Below are 20,269 nucleotides of genomic sequence, written 5' to 3'. Positions count from 1 at the left end.
CAACATGACTAATCATCAAGGAAATGCAAATCAAAACCACAGTAAGATATCACCTCACACCTGTTAAAATGGCTATTATCATAAAGACAAGACACAACAAATGCTAGTGAGGATGTTGAGAAAACGGAACCGATGTATTCCTCAGAAGATATGTCTCTGTTTCAAAAAGAACATCTAGAATTGGGTTTTCATTTCCTAATAATCAATACCTTAAATTTCAGCTATTAACCCAATTAACTCACAGAAGTTGAATTAATGCTATACTAAATTATGGTACTCTAAAATAGCAAAATTCCACACCAGTGATATTCATATTGGTTGAAATAATAATGTTTATGACTTTCAGGGAGTTAAAAATCACGTATCAAATGCTTATTCTGGTAGAGCATTATAAACACCAATTTATAGTTAATGGAAAACTGCCAAAATGAAAATTTTAAATAATAAATTTATATTCTAAAGCAAACTTAGGATCATATAGAACTTTTTTGTTCTGTTTATTTATTGATTTATTCAAAAAACATTTATGGGGCACCTGTTACGTTCCAGGTAGTTATGCTAGGAACTAGGGATAAAAAGACAAGGTCCCTGCCCTTCAAACTGTGCACAGTCTAGTGAGAAGCTCCCATTCTGAAATCAAAGAATTTATGACTAGAAGGGACCTTATAATTCCCTTATTTCACAAATAAGGAAACTGAGACTCATGGCTAGCTTAGCCACTAAGGCAGACACTCAGGTGTAAAGAAATCCTGCCTCATGTGTTCTTTGCATCATTCTTTTTCTTATGATTAAGAGTGATGATGGAGTGCTTCCATGTGAGTGAAGTAGAAATATGGAACTGTGGGCAATATATGTAACAATTACCAAATGAGAGACAGAAATATCTAATGGATATGGACAATATATTTAATAATTTAGAGACAGAAATCCCTTATAAATGTGATATCATGATAAAGCCCCAATAAGAAACTAAAACACTAAAATAAGAAACTGAAGAACTAAAATAAGGGAACATAATATTAAGACTTCTAAGCCATAATTATGATTTTGCCTCTGTTTACTGATCTGTAAAATGGGGATATTAAAAGTACTTATTTCATGATTGTTGTGAAAATTAAATTAATTAATACTTAAAAGCACTTAGTAAGCCTGGTACCTGGTAAATACTCAGGAAATGTTAGGTATTCTTATGGACAATCATTTCTTAAATGTACAAGTATGCCATATAAAGACAAAAAAAAAAAGAAATGATCTTTCTTTACGGAATTCTCCTATTATTATGATAGTCTTATTTTTCTAGCAACTAGTAAAATGTAACACCAAAACACTTATTTCAGAAAAAATATTTTATATGCATAGTATCTAACAGTATCACCCTCTTCTCTATAAAGACATATATCAGTCCTAAAACTACAGGAAAGACAGATATTAATTAAATTACTAATCTAAATTAATAACTATACTCAATCATAATTCAAATTAATTAAATAATCATTTAGCTCAGTATTCCTAAGATTATAAATCCTAAATATCATTAAGAGAATGTTCAATGATGACTTTCAAGTAAACAAAAAGTTTATGCAACTTTTCTCATCTTATATAAAATATCCTTAAACTAATTAACATCTTTGAAATAACATGCATTCTATATATTAGTGAAGCTTTTATATTAATATCAATCATCATCTAATATCATAACAAAATAAATAATGTATTTATGTCCACTTACTGCAATCTCTCTACAAGCCGACATGGATATTCCTGTGCCTTCAATTTGCTTCAATGCATATTCCTTTTCATCTTTTCTGCATATGAACAAAAAAAATTATTTTTTTCTACATGTTATTTTCAGATTCAAAACTATAACTACAAAACAATGAAATGCACAACTCTCAGTGATATGTAAACACCCTCACTATGCATGCATTGCTTATTATTTCTGATAATATTTCCATTACAATAATGTGAAATACCAAAAAAATTCATGTCACAATGAAAACACTAGACAGAGCCAAAACACAAATACAAAATTGAAACAGAACAGGATACTAAACACAGCACTAGTTTCAAAAAGTAAACAAGCATAAATATAAACTCAAGCATATTGCAAGATAATTCTACTGTCTTAATTATCTGGAGTCCATGAAAGCATTCTGTTATAAACATTAATTACAAAAATAAATGACAGATGTAAACTTCTATATTTGTTTAAAGTAATTTCACAGTATAAGACCCACTTAATAAATGGGGGAGTTATAGAAGAATGTTTACCCACTAAGACACGCTAGTTTTCACCTAGGACAGGGGACATTCAAAATCCCTAAGACCTCAACCAAAAGCCTTGGAAACACTTCAAAATTGGCCACCAACACCTCATTCTCAAGATCTCTAGGAAAAACTCAGTAGTTACAGTGAATTTTCCAATTAATGGAGGTAGAATTAGGAATTCTGGGAAACCCCGGCAGTTACCAGGGTGCTTAACCAAGGGAAGACAACAGCTCAATAATGGTGATACGGTCCATAAAAATAGTAATAGTATCAGATGAGTGTCTAGTGCAACCCTGTATCCTCAGGGTACTGACACCAGAAACAGCCACAGCAAGGCCCCAGCTGAATGTCACAAATGTGATTCCTATCACTGGTTATTCTGACAAGAGGAGTATAATCCATGCCCTCTGAGTTTTGCCTTTTGATTATATTAGAGCCTCAACAGGGTATCACCATGTCATGAAGGTTTTGTCCAATGATAGTACCTAAGTAGTGCCACATCTGTCCTACTTACCTATTCCTCATTTTCCCCATTCTGTGTTTACTAGCAGATAAAGCAGTTTAAGAGGTTACTCATAATATGCATTTTAAAACATCATTTTACGTGCATTTTGAGGATTTTCACAATCATCTATGTTTTGAGCAAATAACTGAGTTATGGTTACTTTTTCCCACAGTCTGAAAATTGTATCTATTTTTCTTCCAATATATGACATTCAGGAAACAATTAAGCAGCATTTTGATAAACAGAAATTGTACCACATATGTCAACAGGATAGACTGTTATGCAATTATTAAAATGATAATCGTGAAGATCATTAGAAACATGGAAAATGTTTACCATATGTTGCTGAGAAAATACATAAATCATACCGTATAAAAATATATACATTTAGACATATGTTGAAGGTGATATAAAAAAAGAAAAACAGTTGTGTTAAGATGTAGAAAGTTATGTTAACTACCTTAATGCCAATATTATATTGTCTTTTAAATTAGAATTAGAGGGAAAAAGAAAAAAAACAAAATAATTTGATACTCTGAAAACAGTCGCCCATTAAAACAATCTTTAGTATTTTCAAAGTGATATCTTAGGCATGTTTTAAAGAGCAAAGTGTTCCTTTTTCTCCATCCTGTTTCCTCCAAACATAAAACTACACGTTTTTCAGACCACCCAGAGGCCACTAAGAAGTACAAGCAGCAGGTGAAGGTGACTGAATGTAACTAAAGCCAAATATCCCCCCTACCTTGAAAGTATGTGTGGGTATGTGTGTGAAAGCGTTTGTGCCTGAGATGCTTAACACAATGCTTACAATGTAAATTTCATATAATTAATAATTAAATTCACTACCAGGTATCTACTACTAAATATTTAATAGAATAAGTTCTTAAAGTTATACATGCTTTCTGACAAAACTTTCATATGAAATTATAATTTTCTTTTAAACAGAAATATTTCAATCCCCAGTTCCCCTAAATGAAGTGCTCCAGAAGCTCATGTAATTGCATAGTTTTATTTTTAATACTGTAAAGAATATTACACAATCTGGATAGGTTATTGTTGCTATGGAAACTATAAGATTTTTGCAGTAAGTCAAAAAGTGCAAAATTAACACATCACATTAATGACTTTTGAATTTCACATCCAGGCTGTCAAAGGAATTTGAAAGCTTGAGCAGAATAGACTGAAGCATAGGTCTCTTACTCTGAATTATATGGATAGGATCTAGGAACAAACCCAGTAATTACTTCACTTAATAAGTTTAAATATAACTTCCATCTGCTAAATTAATAAAATACTCAAAGATCTGCAAACTTAAGATTTATCTGCAGCTTTTGCATTGAGAATGAAATAAAGTGCATATATCATTACCAGTTCTCTTGTATATTAACTGTTGGATGATAAGCGATGATGTGGCACCTCTGAGGTTCACTATATGAAGAAGTGGCAGAATCCCAGCGGGCATATGGACTCACTTTCATCACTGTGCTATGTCAATGCCAATCTGTGGTCAGACGCCAATACCTTAGTTATGAAAACTAAAGATTTGTCGTTTCCCACAATGCCCACAAATATTTCAACGACTGGCACATGGGGCAGAGAAGCCTTATTGCTCTCATCCCATGTGAGAGCCCTTCTCCGGGAGCTCATGTGAAAATTCATACCCCATGGTTTATATGTTTCCGGCACACATAATATTAAATATCATAAAGGTATAATTTGTTCTTTTACCTGACAAGGCTGAAAAGGAGGTGAACCTGGCCTCCATGGCTATGATAACCTGGCTTTTAGAGGCAGCCCAGTTCTTCCCTAAAACTATTTTATTTCTAAATTACTTTTATCTAAATAAAAGAAGTTTATTATTTACTATAATAAAGACAGAGCAATTCCAAAGTCTTCAGGGAAACTGCTTTCTAAATTTTAGTGCATATTAGATACTACTGTTAGAGCAATTGCACATTGAAAATAATTAAAGGAGTTTACTAAATAAATCCAGGTGAATTAAAAATAAATTTACAGTATAAACATGGATTTATTTAATATAGAATGTTTTGAATTTAAAGACATTTCTCCTATACATCTGTAATATGTATCAAAACCATGCCAGCTTCCCTCTCAGCATTCATCACAAAGAAAAACAAGTGTTCAATGGGAACATTATATAACTACAAAATAGAAAAATTAATTTGGCAGAGATTGGGATTCTATTACATTTTCCATCTGAGACACTGTGTTCTGGAAAACTCTTGATGCAAGCAATTCTATAGATAGTACAAAAAATAAGAAGCACATATTTGTGCAAATTGTAGAAACCACTGCCTTAAAATGAAAGCATTATCTCAGGCAGAAAACTAGGCTCAGTGGTAGAATTTAAATGTAATTCAGGGAAGAATTTCTCAAGCCTAAAGACGCCGTTTCAGTAGGAACATCTTTTGAATGAACTATTAGGAACTGGTCTAATGAAAAAAATAGTCTTATACCTTTCAAAAATGTCCAAGCTTGATGACCACCCTCCAGTCACGTTTAGCAAGGTGAAGCACCATTCAGCAGCTCGTATGCACAAGTGTAGTTAAGGTTTGGCCAAACCCCACTCGTTACAATCATAATTAGACAGGTCCAAGGCTTTTTGGCTCCTATTAATACTACTACCAGGTGTCCAGATCAGCCCTGGGCCATCTTTGGTCCCAAGGACCTATGACAGACAAAACATTTAGAAGAATCTTTTAAGAAAAGATGAAGGAACTCAAGCTCAAGCAAAACCAAGGGAAAAATTTTAGTCTTCAAACTAATAGGGTTAAAATCCTTTTTTGTTTCTAAGGAAAACAGAGGGTCCTTACTATTTTATTTTACATCAAGCAACAAACAAAGAGTCAATATTTTATGTTCCAATACTGTGCCAAACTCTGAGGATGAACAAAATTAAAGACTAGCTACCCTGGATATCAGAGTTCACAATCCACCTGGAAAGAGATTCTGAGTGGGAAATATAAACAGATAACTCTGATATGACTCCCTCTGCACTGAAGTCGTATACATAACAGGCACAGAGAGAATGAGACTAGTATTTCTTCTCAGAGCTTTAAGGAAGATAACTACATAGTGATGCCTTTGAGGGAGGAGTTTCCCAGGCAGAAAAGGGACGAGAGGTTCAGAGAATTCCAGGTAGAAGTAGGGCATGAGAAAAATAACCAGGAAACCGCTGGTATTCAGTATGGCTGGAAGCTGGGGGCATGATGACAAGGTGCAAAAGTTGAGGTTAGGTTACAAAAGTAAAGGGAAGGGACCAAGTGAGTTCTGCAAAGAAACTTGTACTTCATATGTAAAGAGTGTGGAGCAAAAGGTTTTGAGAACAGAGAAGGTACATAACAGATCTTTGCTCAGAGAGATAAATCTGGTAGCTACAAACTGGTGGCAGAGCAAACATCTGGGAGGTTGCGCAAACGTCCAAAGAAGAGAAGATGAGGACTAGATTAGAATAGGCAGAGGAGAACAAATATGGACTCAAAAGACATTCCTGCGTCAGAAGTGATATAATTTAGTAACCAACTTGATTCTGTAGGTGAAGGAAAGGAAGGCTGTGAAGATGGGTGAAGCTTCCACTTTGCCTAATCGTGCCAATGATAACGATTAAGCAGAGAAATGATGACATGAATAAATGGAGACCAGGAAATATAAGATTTTATCCTAGGGGCTTCCCTGGTGGCGCGGTGGTTGAGAATCTGCCTGCCAATGCAGGGGACATGGGTTCGAGCCCTGGTCTGGGAGGATCCCACATGCCACGGAGCAACTAGGCCCGTGAGCCACAACTACTGAGCCTGCGCGTCTGGAGCCTGTGCTCCGCAACGGGAGAGGCTGCGATAGTGAGAGGCCCGCGCACCGCGAGGAAGAGTGGCTCCCGCTTGCCACAACTAGAGAAAGCCCTCGCACAGAAACGAAGACCCAACACAGCCAATAAATAAATAAATAAATAAAAATTTTAAAAAAAGATTTTATCCTAAAGGCAATGAAAGTTACGTATAAAGACTAATCTTATTAGGAAGGACTGAGATTAGAGGTGTGAAAAACAATTAGGAGTTAACTGCAATGAAAGGGTGAGAAGCAAAGACCCTGGATTAGTATAATAGAATGTTAGCTTCCAAAAGGGTCTTGCGACAATCCTGTTACAACCTCCTCATGAAGATGAAGAAGTTAGGCCATCAGCCAGAAGCAGAGCTCAGATGAAATCTGCCAAGTGCAACATTCTCCATAACAGAATGGTAACTAACAATAAGACTGGAGAAAAGAAGAAATACTTGTGACAGTCATTTTTAAAGAGGAATTGGCAGAACCAAATGAACAAATAATGAAAATCAAGAAGGCTGAATCAAAGATAAGTCTGGGGTTTTGGCTTGGTTGATGGGGAGGATGATACTATTGAGAACAAAACTCAGGTCACATCTCAGAAGGTTCTTCAGCTTGTAAATGACTCCTTCAGACAGAAACTCTAACCAAAAATATCTGAGAAGTTCAAAAAGAAGATGCCCTGAAGATGTTACCAGGCTTATTGTGGTGATCATTTCACAATACATACAAATATTGAATCATTACAATTTTTTACACCTGAAACTAATATAATGTTATATGTCAATTATACCTTGATTTAAAAAAAAAAAAAAAAGTTTACTGAGGGCCTGCCATAGGAGTTTCAGATTTAAAGGACTTGAGCTTACAGACATGATATTGGACTGGAGGAAGTAGCACGCAGATAAATAACTTTTTTGGTGCCCAGGAAAGAAGTTGAGGCAACATGGGAAGGAGGAAAGGAGAACAAGAGAGAGGGAAGAAAAGAAGAAAGACAGAACAATTTCTGAACACTTCTCTCTCACATCCCTTAAGAAGACAAACAATTCTATGAATTCGTCCTTTAAGTTTTCTTTTCCAAACCTTAAGACTAGAATTCAAATTAATGGAATCATCAGAAATATAGTACTCAAGACAGCACAGTATGACCATATGCAGATTTTATAACCAGGTGTTACGAATAAGACTTTATTCAAACAATTTGACACCTGAGTCTTGCCAACTTTTTTTTTTTTTGCAGTTTTTTAAAATTGAAGTACAGCTGATTTACAATGTGTCAGGTGTACAGCAAAGTGATTCAGTTATGCATATATATAATCTTTTTCAGATTCCTTTCCCTTATAGGTTATTACAGGATACTGAATATAGTTCCCTGTGCTATAACAGTAGGTCCTTGTTCTTTATCTATTCTATATATAGTAGTGTGTATCTGTTAGTCCCAAATCCCTAATTTATCTGTCCCCCCTTTATGTCTGTGAGTCTATCTCTGTTTTGTAATTAAGTTCCTTTGTATCATTCTTTTAGATTCTACCTATACGTGATATCATATGGTATTTCTTTCTCTAACATACTTCACTTAGTATGATAATCTCTAGGTACATCCATTTTGTTGCAAATGGCATTATTTCATTCTTTTTTATGGCTGAGTAATATTCCACTGTTTATATATACCACTTCTTCATCCATTCACCTGTTGACAGACATTTAGGTTGCTTCCATGTCTTGGCTACTGTAAATAGTGCTATGAATATTGGGGTACATATATCTTTTCAAATTAGAGTCTTCTCCAGATATATGCCCAAGAGTGGGACTGCAGGATCATGTGCCAACTCTATTTTTAGTTTTTCAAGGAACCTCCATACTGTTCTCCATAGTGGCTGCACCAATTTACATTCCCACACCAACAGTGTACGAGGGTTCCTTTTTCTCCACACCCTCTCCAGCATTTGTTATTTGTAGACTTTTTATTTTTTTTGGCCACGCCGCACAGCATGTAGGATCTTAGCTCTCCGATCAGGGATCGAACCCATGCCCCCTGCAGTGAGTGGAAGCATGGAGTCCTAACCACTGGACCGCCAGGGAATTCCTGTAGACTTTTTAATGATGGCCATTCTGCCTGGTGTGAGATGATACCTCATTATCGTTTTGACTTGCATTTCTCTAATAATTAGCGATACTGAGCATCTTTTCATGCGCCTGTTGGCCATCTGTATGTCTTCTTTGGAGAAATGTCTATTTAGGTTTTCTGTCCATTTTTTTATTGGGTTGTTTGTATTTTTTCTATATTAAGTTGCATGAGCTATTTGTATATTTTGGAAATTAATCCCTTGTCAGTATCACTGTTTGCAAATATTTTCTCTCAGTCCGAAGGCTGTGTTTTCATTTTGTTTATGGTTTCTATTGCTTTGCAAATGCTTTTAAGTTTAACTAGGTCCCATTTGTTTATTTTTGGGTTTGTTTTCCATTACTCTAAGAGATGGATCTAAAAAAACATTGCTGTGATTTATATCAGAGTTTTCTGCCTTTGTTTTCCTCTAGGAGTTTTATAGTGTCCAGTCTTACATTTAAGTCTTTAATCCATTTTGAGTTTATTTTTGTATATGGTATTAGATAATGTTCTAATTTTATTCTTTTGCATGTAGCTGTCCAGTTTTCCCAGCACCACTTACTGAAGAGACTGTCTTTTCTCCATTGTATGTTCTTGCCTCCTTTGTCATAGATTAATTGACCACAAGGGCGTAGGTTTATTTCTGTTCTTTCTATCCCGTTCCATTGATCTACGTGTCTGCTTTTGTGCCAGTACCATCCTGTTTTGATTACTGCAGCTTTGTAGTACAGTCCAAAGTCAGGGAACGTGTTTCCTCCAGCTCTGTTCTTTCTTCTTAAGATTGTTTTTGCAATTCGGGGTCTTTTGTATTTCCACACATTAAAAAATTTTTTGTTCCAGTTCTGTGAAAAATGTCACTGGTAATTTGAAAGGGATTGCACTGAATCTGTAGATTGCTTTGGGTAGTATAGTCATTTTCACAATATTGATTCTTCCAATCTAAGAACATGGTATATCTCTCCATCTGTTTGTGTCATCTTCAATTTCTTTCATCAGTGTCTTACAGTTTTCAGAGTACAGGTCTTTCGCCTCCTTAGGTAGGTTTATTCCTAGGTATTTTATTCTTTTTGATGTGATGGTAAATGGGATTGTTTCCTTAATTTCTCTTTCTGATATTTTGTTGTTAGTGTATAGAAATGCAACAGATTTCTGTGTATTAATTTTGTATCCAGCAACGTAACTGAATTCATTGATGAGCTCAAGTAGTTTTCTGGTGGCATCTTTACGACTGTCTATGTCTAGTATCATGTCATCTGCAAACAGTGACAGTTTTACTTCTTCCGTTCCAACTTGGATTTCTTTTCTTTCTTTTTCTTTTCAGATTGCTGTGGCTAGGACTTCCAAAACTATGTTGAATAAACATGGCGAGAGTGGGCATCCTTGTCTTATTCCTGATCTTAGAGGGAATGCTTTCAGCTTTTCACCATTGAGTATGATGTTAGCTGTGGGTTTGTCAATAATTGTTTTCTTCAAGAAGAATGCTGCCATAAATCAATGTTATATCGCTTTTGCTTAATATGTGATGATTTGGCTTAGCAGATTAAGAGGCTTCCATATCACATAGAAAATAAGAATAAAAGAGTATGGTGGTGGGGCTAATGGCAGACTCTGGGAAAGCTCAGGCCAAGGAGTACTTCCCAGAACTTCTGTTGCCAGTGTTCTTGTCCTCATGGTGAGCCACAGCCACCCCCCTCCTCCCCGCCTCTGCAGGAGATCCTCCAATACTAGCAGTTTTTCAGGGGAGAAAAAGTTCATATTTGAAAATGAAGCACAGATATCTTCAGCTTATCCAGTGAAAAGAGCAACTGAAATCAGATGTTCTAATAAGAGTACTCTTAAAATCATAACAGGTATTCTGATAGAGGTGAAAAGATAAAATAGCCTGGGTCAGAAGATCTTTTTAAAATTTCAACAATTCTTCCACAAATGTTCTTCATAACAAAAGAAAAGAAATTTTCTGATGAGACAGCAGACAGCAGAAGCAAGAACCACCCAATCCTGCAGCCTGTGGAACAAAAACCACATTCACAGAAAGAGAGACAAGATGAAAAGGCAGAGGGCTATGTACCAGATGAAGGAACAAGATAAAACCCCAGAGAAACAACTAAATGAAGTGGAGATAGGCAACCTTCCAGAAAAACAATTCAGAATAATGATAGTGAAGATGATCCAGGACCTCAGAAAAAGAATGGAGGCAAAGATCGAGAAGATGCAAAAATGTTTAACAAAGACCTAGAAGAATTAAAGAACAAACAAACAGAGATAAACAATACAATAACTGAAATGAAAACTACACTAGAAGGAATCAATAGCAGAATAACTGAGGCAGAAGAACGGATAAGTGAACTGGAAGACAGAATGGTGGGATTCATTGCTGTGGAAGCAGAATAAAGAAAAAACAATGAAAAGAAATGAAGACAGCCTAAGAGACCTCTGGGACAACATTAAACGCAACAACATTCGTATTATAGTGGTCCCAGAAGGAGAAGAGAGAGAGAAAGGACCCGAGAAAATATTTGAAGAGATTATAGTCGAAAACTTCCCTAACATGGGAAAGGAAATAGCCACCCAAGTCCAGGAAGCACACAGAGTCCCATACAGGATAAACCCAAGGAGAAACATGCCGAGACACATAGTAATCAAACTGGCAAAAATTAAAAACAAAGAAAAATTATTGAAAGCAGCAAGGGAAAAACGACAAATAACATACAAGGGAACTCCCATAAGGTTAACAGCTGATTTCTCAGCAGAAACTCTACAAGCCAGAAGGGAGTGGCATGATATACTTAAAGTGATGAAAGGGAAGAACCTACAACCAAGATTACTCTGCCCGGCAAGGATCTCATTCAGATTCGACAGAGAAATCAAAAGCTTTACAGACAAGCACAAGCTAAGAGAATTCAGCACCACCAAACCAGCTCTACAACAAATGCTAAAGGAACTTCTCTAAGTGGGAAACACAAGAGAAGAAAAGAACCTACAAAAACAAACCCAAAACAATTAAGAAAATGGTCATAGGAACATACATATCGATAATTACCTTAAACGTGAATGGATTAAATGCTCCAACCAAAAGACACAGGCTTGCTGAATGGATACAAAAACAAGACCCATATACATGCTGTCTACAAGAGACCCACTTCAGACCTAGGGACACATACAGACTGAAAGTGAGGGGATGGAAAAAGATATTCCATGCAAATGGAAATCAAAAGAAAGCTGGAGTGGCAATACTCATAACAGATAAAATAGACTTTAAAATAAAGAATGTTACAAGAGACAAGGAAGGACACTACATAATGATCAAGGGATCAATCCAAGAAGAAGATATAACAATTTTAAATATATATGCACCCAACATAGGAGCACCTCAATACATAAGGCAACGGCTAACAGCTATAAAAGAGGAAATCGACAGTTACACAATAATAGTGGGGGGCTTTAACACCTCACTTACACCAATGGACAGATCATCCAAAATGAAAATAAATAAGGAAACACAAGCTTGAAATGACACAATAGACCAGATAGATTTAATTGATCTTTATAGGACATTCTATCCAAAAACAGCAGATTACACTTTCTTCTCAAGTGCGCACGGAACATTCTCCAGGATAGATCACATCTTGGGTCACAAATCAAGCCTCAGTAAATTTAAGAAAACTGAAATCAAGCATCTTTTCTGACCACAACGCTATGAGATTAGAAATGAATTACAGGGAAAAAAACGTAAAAAACACAAACACATGGAAGCTAAACAATACTTTACTAAATAACCAAGAGATCACTGAAGACATCAAAGAGGAAATCAAAAAATACCTAGAGACAAATGACAATGAAAACACAACGATCCAAAACCTATGGGATGCAGCAAAAGCAGTTCTAAGAGGGAAGTTTATAGCAATACAAGCCTATCTCAAGAAACAAGAAACATCTCAAATAAACGATGTAACCTTACACCTAAAGGAACTAGAGAAAGAAGAACAAACAAAACCCAAAGTTAGTAGAAGGAAAGAAATCATAAAGATCAGAGCAGAAATAAATGAAATAGAAACAAAGAAAACAATAGCAAAGATCAATAAAACTAAAAGCTGGTTCTTTGAGGAGATAAACAAAATTGATAAACCATTAGCCAGACTCATCAAGAAAAAGAGAGAGAGGACTCAAATCAATAAAATTAGAAATGAAAAAGGAGAAGTCACAACAGACACCGCAGAAATACAAAGCATCCTAAGAGACTACTACAAGCAACTCTATGCCAATAAAATGGACAACCTGGAAGACATGGACAAATTCTTAGAAAGGTATAACCTTCCAAGACTGAACCAGGAAGAAATAGAAAATATGAACAGACCAATCACAAGTAATGAAATTGAAACTGTGATTAAAAACCTTCCAACAAACAAAAGTCCAGGACCAGACGGCTTCACAGGTGAATTCTATCAAACATTTAGAGAAGAGCTAACACCCATCCTTCTCAAACTCTTCCAAAAAATTGCAGAGGAAGGAACACTCCCGAACACTTTCTATGAGGCCACCATCACCCTGATACCAAAAGACAAGGATACTACAAAAAAAGAAAATTACAGACCAATATCACTGATGAACATAGATGCAAAAATCCTCAACAAAATGCTAGCAAACAGAATCCAACAACACATTAAAAGGATCATACACCATGATCAAGTGGGATTTATCCCAGGGATGCAAGGATTCTTCAATATACGCAAATCAATCAACGTGATACACCATATTAACAAATTGAAGAATAAAAACCATATGATCATCTCAATAGATGCAGAAAAAGCTTCTGACAAAATTCAACACCCATTTTTGATAAAAGCTCTCCAGAAAATGGGCATAGAGGGAACCTACCTCAACATAATAAAGGCCATATACGACAAACCCACAGCAAACATCATTCTCAATGGTGAAAAACTGAAAGCATTTCCTCTAATATCAGGAACAAGACAAGGATGTCCACTCTCACCACTATTATTCAACATAATTTTGGAAGTCTTAGCCACAGCAATCAGAGAAGTAAAAGAAATAAAAGGAATACAAACTGAAAAGAAGAAGTAAAACTGTCACTGTTTGCAGATGACATGATACTATACATAGACAATCCTAAAGATGCCACCAGAAAACTACTAGAGCTAATCAATGAATTTGGTAAAGTTGCAGGATACAAAATTAATGCACAGAAATCTCTTGCATTCCTATACACTAATGATGAAAAATCTGAAAGAGAAATTAAGGAAACACTCCCATTTACCATTGCAACAAAAAGAATAAAATACCTAGGAATAAACCTACCTAGGGAGACAAAAGACCTGTATGCAGAAAACTATAAGACACTGATGAAAGAAATTAAAGATGATACCAACAGTTGGAGAGATATACCATGTTCTTGGATTGGAAGAATCAACATTGCGAATATGACTATACTACCCAAAGCAATCTACAGATTCAATGCAATCCCTATCAAATTACCAATGGCATTTCTTACAGAACTAGAACAAAAATCTTAAACTTTGTATGGAGACACAAAAGACCCTGAATAGCCAAAGCAGTCTTGAGGGAAAAAAACAGAGCTGGAGGAATCAGACTCCCTGACTTCAGACTACACTACAAAGCTACAGTAATCAAGACAATATGGTACTGGCACAAAAACAGAAACATAGATCAATGGAACAGGATAGAAAGCCCAGAGATAAACCCACGCACCTATGGTCAACTAATCTATAACAAAGGAGGCAAGGATATACAATGGAGAAAAGACAGTCTCTTCAATAAGTGGTGCTGGGAAAACTGGACAGCTACATGTAAAAGAATGAAATTAGAACACTCCCGAACACCATACACAAAAATAAACTCAAAATGGATTTGACACCTAAATGTAAGACCGGACACTATAAAGCTCTTAGAGGAAAACACAGGAAGAACACTCTTTGACATAAATCACAGCAAGATCTTTTTTGATCCACCTCCTAGAGTAATGGAAATAAAAACAAAATTAAACAAATGGGACCTAATGAAACGTAAAAGTTTTTGCAAAGCAAAGGAAGCTACAAACAAGACGAAAAGACAACCCTCCGAATGGGAGAAAATATTTGCAAACGAAGCAACTGACAAAGGATTAATCTCCAAAATATATAAACAGCTCATGCAGCTCAATATTAAAAAACAAACAGCCCAATCCAAAAATGGGCAGAAGACCTAAATAGACATTTCTCCAAAGAAGACATACAGATGGCCAAGAAGCACATGAAAAGCTGCTCAACATCACTAATTATTAGAGAAATGCAAATCAAAACTACAATGAGGTATCACCTCACACCAGTCAGAATGGGCATCATCAGAAAATCTACAAACAACAAATGCTGGAGAGGGTGTGGAGAAAAGGGAACCCTCTTGCACTGTTGGTGGGAATGTAAATTGATACAGCCACTCTGGAGAACAGTATGGAGGTTCCTTAAAAAACTAAAAATAGAATTACCATATGATCCAGCAATCCCACTACTGGGCATATACCCAGAGAAAGCCATAATTCAAAAAGACACATGCACCCCGATGTTCACTGCAGCACTATTTACAATAGCCAGGTCATGGAAGCAACCTAAATGCCCATCAACAGACGAATGGATAAAGAAGTTGTGGTACATATATACAATGGAATATTACTCAGCCATAAAAAGGAACGAAATTGAGTCATTTGTTGAGACGTGGATGGATCTAGAGTCTGTCATACAGAGTGAAGTCAGTCAGAAAGAGAAAAACAAATATCGTATATTAACGCATGTATGTGGAACCTAGAAAAATGGTACAGATGAGCCGGTTTGCAGGGCAGAAGTTGAGACACAGATGTAGAGAACAGACATATGGACACCAAGGGGGGAAAACCGCAGTGGGGTGGGGATGGTGGTGTGCTGAATTGGGCGATTGGGATTGACATGTATACACTGATGTGTATAAAATTGATGACTAATAAGAACCTGCAGTATAAAGAAACAAACAAAACAACTAATACTAAACTTTCATTGGGTTATTTGTATGGAAATATGTTAATATAAATGTTTCAGACATTACATGAAATTTCTAAAAATCTTATATGTTCTGGTATAATGTTATAAGTCATAATCCTAGTTATTACTTTAAAATGTATATCTCAGAAATAACTAATTTTCTTGTCAACTGCATTATTATGAACTTTCATCAAATCTTTAACCGTGGTCATTTTTAAGTCTTTTGTCATTTACAGACAGTTCTGGGTGTACTCTGATGCTTTTGTAAATATGTTCCTATAAAAGGGTTTCATCTTCAGGAAATTCATGGAAAAGACTCTGACAAGTACAGGTTTCTGATACCGGACTGTACTGCTGAACTGAATGAATAAGCATTTTCAGAACTCTAATGAAAAACTGATGAGCTCATAAAAGTGCTAACAAAAGATCAAGATAAAAAAAAAATTAATTACATGGGACTGAGTGAACTGATGAGGATGAGTATAATTTTTGTGACTTTCTGTTTGAATTTAAAAAAAGAAAAAATCCCACAAGGACTCAGAGGCAAAGAATATACAAATCAATTTTCACTGCAAAGTAAAGGAGCTGTTACAGTGGAGGATTACTGGACTGAATGTCAATATTATGACATAGTATGAGTGTGTTTCATGTTTGGTAATTGCAATCATTGTTGCTTTTGTTGTGGTCATCCATGTACAATGCTTGGTGTCAGTCTATTTATCTCTTGTAAAAATAAAATACAGTGTGTGTGAAAAAAAGAAAAAAAAAAGAACACAATATCATTTATTTTAGTACCAAAAAAAAGGAAGAAAGAAAGAAAAAAAATACTTAGGTATATGTATCTATATGAGGGAAATGACAAGCTCTGATGAAAGGAGTCAAAGAAAATTTAAATGGTGAGATATTTCATGTTTATAGAGAGAAAAACTCAGTGTTGTTAGGATGCCATTTCTTCCCAACTTGACCTATAGATTCAGGGCAATCCCAATCAAAATCAACAAGTTATTTTGTAGGTATCAACCAACTAATTCCAAAGTTTATATGGAAAGGTAAAAGACCCAGACTAGTCATACAATACTGAAGAGGAAGAACAAAGTCAAAGGACTTACACTACCAAATTTCAAGACTTACTATAAAGCTACAGTAATCATGACAGTGTGGTATTAGTGAAAAAATAGACAAATAGATCAATGAAACAGAATAGACAGCCCAGAAATAGACTCATGCAAATACAGTTAACTTATCTTTGACAAAGAAGCAAAGACGATTCAATAGAGAAAGGATAGTCTTTTCAACCAGTGGTGCTTAGCAACTGGACATCCACACACAAAAGAATAAATCTAAACACAGAATTCTCACCATTCATAAATATTAACTGAAGATGGATCATAGACCTAAATTCAAAACACAAAACTATAAGACTTACAGGAAATAACATAGGACAAAATGCAGGTGACTAAGGATTTGATGATGACTTTTTAGATACAACACCAGAAGCAGATTCGGGAAAGAAAAAATTGATAAGTTGGGCTTTATGAAAGTTGAAAACTTCTGCTCTGAGAAAGACACTGTTAAAAGAATGAAAAGGCAAGTCACAGACTGGGAAAAATATTTGTTGGCAAAGATATGGAGAAATTGGAACCTGCATACATTGCTGCAAGTGGGAATGTGAAACGGTGCAGCTGTTATGGAAAACAGTTTGGTGGTGTCTCAAAAAGCTAAACATATGACCCAGCAATTTCAGTCCTAGGTATCTTTCTAAAGAAATCTAAAGTAAGGACTTGAACAGATACTTATATGCCAGTATTTACTGCAGTATTATTTACAATTGCCAAAATGTGGAAACAACCCAACAAGTATCCATCAGCCAATGAGTGGACAAACAAAATGTGATATATCCATACAATGAAGTATTATTCAACCATAAAAAGGAATGAAGTTCTGACACATGCTACAACATGGATGAACTTTGAGAACATTATGTTAAGTGAAACAAACCATACACAAAGGACAAATATTGTAAGTTTCTATTTGTAAGAAATGTCTAGAATAGGCAAATTCATAGAGATAGAAAGTAGATTAGAGGTTACCAGGGGCTGTGGGAAGTAGAAATCGGAAATCACTGCTTAGTGTTTATAGTTTCTGTTTGGAGGGATGAAAACGTTTTGGAGATAGACAGTGTTGTGAAGGTGGTACCATATTGTGAATTGTATTTTGTGCCACTAAGTTGTACACTTAAAAATGGTTAAAGTGGTTAATTTTATATTATATTATAAATATATATTTTACCACAAATTAAAAAACTAGTAAAGTGAATGTGAAACATTTTATATGGGTTAATTGTATGGTATGTGAACTATTTCTCAATAAGCCTGTTAAAATATGCAATTATATAATACTAGCACAATTTACTTAAAAAAAAAAAAAAAAAAAAGGACACATGCACCCCAATGTTCATTGCAGCACTATTTACAATAGCCAGGTCATGGAAGCAACCTAAATGCCCATCGACAGACAAATGGATAAAGAAGATGTGGTACATATATACAATGGAATATTACTCAGCCATAAAAAGGAATGAAATTGGGTTATTTGTAGAGACGTGGATGAATCTAGAGACTGTAATACAGAGTGAAGTAAGTCAAAGAGAAAAACAAATATCGTATATTAACGCATATATGTGGAACCTAGAAAAATGGTACAGATGAACCAGTCTGCAGGGCAGAAATTGAGACACAGATGTAAAGAACAAACGTATGGACACCAAGGGGGGAAAGCGGCAGGGGGTGTGATGAATTGGGAGATTGGGATTGACATATATACACTAATGTGTATAAAATGGATAACTAATAAGAATCTGCTGTATAAAAAAATAAATTAAATAAAATTTAAAAATTCCAAATTCAAAAAAAAGAATAAAACAATATGGAATAAAAATTTTGAAAAACAGAAACCAAAAAATATCATTTAGTTTTACATTGGTAATTCTGAATTATTCAATATCATGAACTCTATATTCACTCAGCCTAGCAGCAATGATTCCTTATTTGGGGTCTCTTTCCTTTATTATACAATACCATAATGTTTTTTAATTTATCATGAAATTTTCCAAAAATGAACAAACAAAAAATCAAAATAAATGACAGTGATACTCTATGTAACTCTCACACAGCTTCAACAATTATCAATACGTGTACGTGGCCAATCTTATTTCTACTGCCTCCACTTTCCTTGATTATTTTGAAACAAAACCCAGACATCATATCATTTCATTTGCCGTAACAATTCAACACCATAGCATTTTTAATTATCAGGATTCTTTCATTTAAATGACAATAGTCCTTTAAAAATAATTCTGAAATATTAAAAATCTTGTACCAGAGGGTACTGTTATTATTTTGCACTCCCCTTATTAACGAATAATGTCAAATAACACTAGCACCTTCTTTATGCTTTCATCTACCATATATTTCATCTACTCGTTCTCTAAGTATCACCGAAGTACAGTAATAGTCTCCCTTATTCAAGTTCAGTATTCCCTTGCAACATGGAAATCTGACAGTTTATCTTTTTGCCTTCATTCTTTAGAAAGACTGCTTTTATTTAGTCTCTTTTCTTAAAAACTGATTTATTAATTAATATATCTCTCTTTCTCTAAAAAACAATCTTCATTTTATACTATTTCTTTTATTCAGAATTCTAATTCAGATAAACATTTACTGTTTTAAAAGCTCTAAAATAATAAAATTCCAGAAACTCCTATTATGGCAAATTCTTATTGCTCAGAAGTGATTTTAATTAAAACAAACATATCTGCAGTAATGCTTTAAGAATTCAGGTATCAAAAGTGTTAAGTTTAAAACATATATAGGGCTTCCCTGGTGGCGCAGTGGTTGAGAATCTGCCTGCCAATGCAGGGGACACGGGTTCGAGCCCTGGTCTGGGAAGATCCCACATGCCGCGGAGCAACTAGGCCCGTGAGCCACAATTACTGAGCCTGCGCGTCTGGAGCCTGTGCTCCGCAACAAGAGAGGCCGCGGCAGTGAGAGGCCCGCGCACCGCGATGAAGAGTGGTCCCCGCTTGCCACAACTACAGAAAGCCCTCGCACAGAAACGAAGACCCAACACAGCAATCAATCAATCAATAAATCAATCAATAAATAAGAATGTGAATTTCTTAAAAAAAAAAGCAGGAACCACGTGTGGCTTGTAGAGAGGGGAATATTTTATAAGCTTAAAAAAACAAACAAACAAACAAACAAACATATATAATTAAGGACTGTATTACACAGAAAGTATTACACAGAAAGTATTACACAGAAAATATTTAGTGTAAAACAATTATTTTATATAAACTATTATCTTCCTTTGAGAATTCATGATCTCAAGTTAGACTTACTTGCTACAGAAGGTAATGTAACAAGTAACGCCAGACATTCCTTTCAGAAATATTTTACTAAGCATGTGCTATGCGCCAGGCCTTGTGCTCTAAGAACAATAAGAAGAAAAAGATGATCCTTTCCCTTG

At 35.2% G+C, this 20,269-nt stretch overlaps 1 protein-coding gene across 1 annotated transcript in view; it reads right to left on the bottom strand.

Moving 5' to 3' along the window:
- Nucleotides 1-20,269, bottom strand: part of CDK19 (cyclin dependent kinase 19) — a 180,103-nt gene that overhangs the window by 112,494 nt on the left and 47,340 nt on the right. Inside the window, exon 2 of the mRNA XM_061206930.1 lies at nt 1,730-1,805. Within this exon, the coding sequence (XP_061062913.1) occupies nt 1,730-1,805 (76 nt within the window). The remainder of the gene's footprint in view (nt 1-1,729; nt 1,806-20,269) is intronic.

Source organism: Eubalaena glacialis, chromosome 12 (assembly GCF_028564815.1).
Source record: "Eubalaena glacialis isolate mEubGla1 chromosome 12, mEubGla1.1.hap2.+ XY, whole genome shotgun sequence".
NCBI lineage: Eukaryota > Metazoa > Chordata > Mammalia > Artiodactyla > Balaenidae > Eubalaena > Eubalaena glacialis.
Note: the sequence above shows the minus strand (reverse complement) of the source record. Positions and strands in the feature narration are given on the sequence as shown.